This window comes from Rhipicephalus microplus, unplaced genomic scaffold (assembly GCF_043290135.1).
Source record: "Rhipicephalus microplus isolate Deutch F79 unplaced genomic scaffold, USDA_Rmic scaffold_18, whole genome shotgun sequence".
Classification (NCBI taxonomy): domain Eukaryota; kingdom Metazoa; phylum Arthropoda; class Arachnida; order Ixodida; family Ixodidae; genus Rhipicephalus; species Rhipicephalus microplus.
In genome coordinates, this window is record NW_027464591.1 from 6,644,211 (window position 1) to 6,649,620 (window position 5,410).

General features: G+C 45.8%; 1 protein-coding gene across 1 annotated transcript; it reads left to right on the plus strand.

Moving 5' to 3' along the window:
• The first annotated feature begins 428 nt into the window (after nt 1-428).
• LOC119178324 (adult-specific rigid cuticular protein 15.7) lies at nt 429-4,743 on the plus strand. Its single transcript, XM_037429511.2, has 4 exons — nt 429-456; nt 981-1,079; nt 2,927-3,306; nt 4,492-4,743. Exons 1-3 carry the CDS (start codon nt 445-447, stop codon nt 3,227-3,229), a joined length of 414 nt encoding a protein of 137 aa, XP_037285408.2. The 5' UTR covers nt 429-444; the 3' UTR covers nt 3,230-3,306; nt 4,492-4,743.
• The last annotated feature ends 667 nt before the right edge of the window (nt 4,744-5,410 follow it).

The following is a 5,410-nucleotide window of genomic DNA, read 5'->3' on the forward strand; positions in this document are numbered from 1 at the left end:
GAGCGATGAATTACGCATTAACTAAGACGTCGGAGCGTAAGTGTGGCGCAAGGTTGCCATCCGGGGATTGTACATACGAGGTAAACCTAAGATTTTACGAAGACAGACTGAAATCTGTGTCTTCTAGCTTTTGAGCGAAAAACTGACAACTAGTCGATGGAGAACGGCATTCTTCGAAACCGTGCGCCCCGCATTGACCCGGAAGAAAAAAAAAAGACTGGTCCTGTTTTCCTACCTTTTTCTTTTCGAAAAAAAAAAAAAACCACGCCGTTTCGTTGAGCGCGCGTAATAGCAGGTGAAAGCATTTTGTGCCCCCTGAGCAGAGCCCGTCAAACAACAATAGAGACAACAAGAATGCGTTTCTCACTTCGAAAACGGCCCTATAAAAGAGAACCGCCACCGCCCACAAGGCTCACTGCAGACCGTGCACTCGTATCCGCCGACATGATTGCCCAGGTGAGTTGGTCGCCCAAGGGACGAAGCCGGGGTGGCCGTGGAACAGGCGGCATTTGAAGCTGTAACGAGTGTCGTAGCTTCTGAGATCACCGAAAAACGCCCTATCCGTAGCGCCTGTGAAAGGGAGATTGAATTGCCGGTGTAGTTACTAGGCGCGCCGTTGTGAGAGACTGCTTATTTATGGTGGTCTCCTGTGTTTATTTAACGCGCATATGAGTCCAAGTGTACGGGTGTTGATGTATTTCGCACGCCTCAGCCCCTCTCTCATTGAAGTATTACCGTCTTGGTCATCGGTAGAATCAGTATGCCTTTGGCTTAGCCACGACACTAGTCAAGCATAAAATCAACAAGGCGTGTACTAACATTGCCTTTTCATTGCCTGCTCTACATATAAAGCCGATCATATAACTACGATCCCATCACTACGATATGGTAAACCATTCTAGCGGCCTCTCATTCCTTAGAGGAAATATCAAAGCAACCCAGCGTAGTTTACTGATTGTCAATTTCATGCCACTTTGCAGGTGACCCTGCTGCTGGTTATCTCGACCGCGGTACTTGCCGGAGGTTACGGAGGATATGGACACCACGGCGGTTCCAGCAAGACGTACAGGAAACAAAACGTGGGTATTGCCGGTGCAGCTCGTGCAATTTATTTTGTCAGCAGCTCGCTGGGGTATATCAGTACGCCAGTGCTACGGTAAAGAGGAACAGTTTCAAAAAAAAAAAAATGTCCAGTATTGTACTATGTAGCCTGACTCGATATATATTTTCCACTTTTGCCTTTAGTTTGCAGCCGTGGTATTATGACGTTGCCAAACGTTGCTCATCTGCAAATTTTCGAAGATTATTTTAAACTACTTTGTGATCGCGTTTCATGGTCAAGTCTACGGCTCTAGCGGTAGTACACCTTGAGGGACGTTCAACCTTAGAGACTAATAGGAGTGTCTGTTCTGTTTGCGTCCTCTGTTGACGTTGGTTTATATTGATGCTATTGATGCTTAAAGCTTTTTAGGGCTTGACTGTCCCCACGTGGGATTATCCGGGTGGCGTGCGGTCTCCCTGTGTATTCAAAACATGCAGACAATGGGACAACGGAACAAATAGGACAGATTATAAATTTCTGTCCTGTTCGTTCACGTTCCAATGGCTTTTTCTAGTCGCAACACTGAATGTGAAGAAGCTAGCCCAGACACTATGAATACGTCACTTTTCCAGTGCCATTCCTTACACATAAGCCAGCATCGTCGGACATGTGTACTTGTTCGTGCTGTATCCTCAGAGACATTGCTCAACACCTTAATTGGCTTACCCATGAGCAAGACGTTAGTGTTTGAAAGGGGTGAAAAGAAGATGAGGAGGTAGACGAAGGAAAGGCAGGAACGTCAACCAGCTGAGCGTGCGGTTTGCTGTCCTACACAAAGGAAAGGGGTTTGAGGGATGAAAAGAGAGACATAGAAAAAAAAAAAAAAACAGGCGAGCTTAAACTAGATCAATGCGTCCGATAGTAGTGGACGCAGAACTTCAGGATCATCCTGTTCCACCGTAGGTCGTCGGTTCATGACGCCTATTGAAGGCTTGCAACCACTGGACGTAGAACTTCCAGTACCCGTGGTACGGCCTCAGTGTGTGGGGATTTCAGCCGGCCAACGAACACTTGAAGTGTGCCGAGCAGTGAGTGAAGAACTATTAGGCTATAGGTTTGTCTTCTGGCAATGTCGTAGTGCGCTGTAAATTGGCATGGCACTGCAACTTTGACAACGGAGGCCAAACTGTGTCAGTTGTGTCTATGGTGGTCTTGTTGGTATCGACCATCGCTGATCCATGTCTCTTTCTGCGGACTCCACAGGCCAAGTGGAGTCCGCAGGAAGAGATGCATTGGCAGTGGTTTTCGGGGAACGCAGAATCCACAAAATCCTTGTTCTGTAGAAACTTTTTGTTGTACTCAGACCATTAACCGCACTTGGGCATATTCCACATGTTAAGTTGGTCTCCATTATATCATCGACAGGTATGCTTCCAATGGTCATATTGGCAGAATGAAAAAGGAGCGATGAGAACACACTGCCCCGCCGTGGTGGTCTAGTGGCTAAGGTACTCGGCTGCTGGCCCGCAGGTCGCGGGATCGAATCCCGGCTGCGGCGGCTGCATTTTCGATGGAGGCGGAAGGAAATGTTGTAGGCCCGTGTACTCAGATTTGGGTGCACGTTAAAGAACCCCAGGTGGTCGAAACTTCCGGAGCCCTCCACTACGACGTTTCTCATAATCATATAGTGGTTTTGGGACGTTAAACCCCACATATCAATCAATCAAATCAATCAGCGATGAGAACACAGCAAAGTGGCCTTGGAAGCATCGCTACTGTTGTATACTGTCAGTAATAAGGCTTAACGCTGCATGAGTGCCACCGAGAGGCGATAATAATAAATCAGCCAAAAATGTGCCGTGTTTCACTATTTCATCATCGCAGGACCACGGCCACTACAGCTTTGGCTACGACATCGTCAACGGCTACGGCGCCGTCAACGGCCGCCACGAGACCGGCGCGGCGTACGGCCCCGTGCACGGCTCGTACTACCTGGGCGACATCGATGGCCGCCACAGGCAGGTGCACTACGTGGCCGACAAGTGGGGCTTCCGAGCCATGGTGAAGACCAACGAGCCCGGAACAAAGAGCAGCCTGCCGGCCGCCGCTCCATATCACTCGGCTCACGGAAAGACAGTGCCTGCCTACGGACACGGTGGATATGGAGGCCATGGATACTACGGCTAGAAAGCAGTTGCCCTTTCCCTAGTGATACCACGTCTTTCTCCTTTGCTCTATGTGTCTCTTCACCAGATTTCTTTTCTGTAAGTACATATTTGTCAATATGTAATTTTTGACATCCTGCTTACAACTAGTGGCTATGAAATGGATCATATTGTCAGCAGATAAAATGTATACATGTACAATATATTCATGAGCATGTACAAAAACAATGTAGGACATAACAAAATACTAATAATGAATGTTAAACAATAATGTAAAACAAGAAGCAATATGACCAAAATTAGTTCGCTACAAGGCAATATAATGAAAGGTGGAAAATGAAAAAAAAAACGACAAAATACAAAACTTTTGCGCATAAATGTACCCTCATGCACTTTTACAGAGATTCTTCCGCATACATGTATTTGCCTTTGACTTCTATGGCGCACGCGGGCTAACAGTTTATATGAGTGTGGTAGTAGTGGGTTTATATTTTACTGCCCTGCTGTCGTATTTTTTATACTGCTGACTGTTTCCTGACATCAGTCCGAGCTCAGTAATCTAGATTTAACTTACTTTATACTCCCGTGCCTCAGTGCCCCGCCGCGGTGGTCTAGTGGCTTAGGTACTCGGCTGCTGACCCGCAGATCGTGCGATCCAATCCCGGCTGCGGCGGCTGCATTTCCGATGGAGGCGCAAATGTTGTAGGCGTTTGTGTTCAGATTTGGTTGCACGTTAAAGAACCCCAGGTGGTCGAAATTTCCGGAGCCCTTCACTATGGCGTCTCTAATAATCATATAGAGGATTTGAGACGTTGAACCCCACATATCAATTTATCAATCCCGTTCCTCAGTTGTTCGCTTTATAGGGTTGTGAGTAGCATAACGTAGCCTAAGCTGATTTTATCGCAAAGACTGCTCAACCAGAACGCCTGATAAAAAGTTGTTTTGGAAGAACATAGGTGACAGTGATTGAGGCTGTGTATTGACAGGGTACTGAGTATTTGTAAACGTTCAGTTCAAAGCTACCTGCCAATAAAAAGAAGTGGCGCTCACCTATTTTCCTTATTTTGTTGTCGGCCACAAAATTATCTAACTTTGTTAGTCGAAACCAGTCTTCAATCGATGTAACATAGCCTTCACAGTTTACTTTGCCCTTTGCATTTCCGCGACCATGTACACTAATTAGTACTTTAGCCGTATTACAAGTTGAAAAAAAAAAGTTGGGGTGAATGGTGAACGGGGGTCTCTAATAAGCATTTTTCTATTTTTCCGATTGTTTTTCAGCACTGCTCCTGTGGCTTTTGAACTCTTCCTTTCTTCGGCGAATTGACGTAAGCTTTGCTACCGTCAAGAATGACAGAAGACGTCGAGTGCGTTCTCTTATGTCAAAGACGATAGCCGTTCTGCGACTGTGCACGTTTTCCACATGGGCTCGTGATACCTCTTTCTTGTCAAATGTTAGATATTCTGTGATTTTGGCACCGCCCGGAAGATCTTTAAAAGCGTAGTGTAAATAAATGTTATGATATTCCTGTAGTCATGGTTGCACGTTTGGTCTTTCTCAAAGCCCTGATGTCATGGCAACAAAAGCTGTTCGCTGTTGCATCACTGAGTACAGAAATTACCCGTGATCCCTCTGTGTACTCAAGTCACTGACTAATTTCGAAAATTATCTTTTTTACTGTCTCTATCTGGTACGAGTAAAATTACGAAACTAAAGTTTTTCACGTATCAATAAATGGGAATGTTAGATTCAACTGCACTGCACGCTCGAAGTAGCCATACCGCCATTATTATTCCCCAGAGAGCCGTAATATATATGTATAATGATAACTATTAGACACCGGGAGTAGCATATCAGGCATTTACAGACATTTCCAGACATCAGACATCTGCAGCATTTCATATAGGCATCTGTTTTGTCATTCTGTTTCTCATAGGAAGATCATTCCCTCTGTATTCTCCCCATGAATTGGTTCTTTACCTTGTGACAAAAAATACTGAGCTGTAAAACAGGCTACGCAAAGCTTTCCATTAGCGTTTTTCGCGTCTTACGCTATCCCCGTGTGGGTTTAGTGATGAAAATAGCGAGCGTACGCAACTAACATCGATGCAGTGACATATAATCGATGTTTGTGGTTGGTACTCGCTCTGTCCCCTCATGATTTCACTGCCGGGGCTCCCAGCTGATCTGTCACTTCCT

Coding starts and splice junctions, on each gene's coding strand:
- LOC119178324 (XM_037429511.2), top strand. Junction 1,080..2,926: donor AGACGTACAGGAAACAAAAC/GTGGGTATTGCC, acceptor TCATCATCGCAG/GACCACGGCCACTACAGCTT.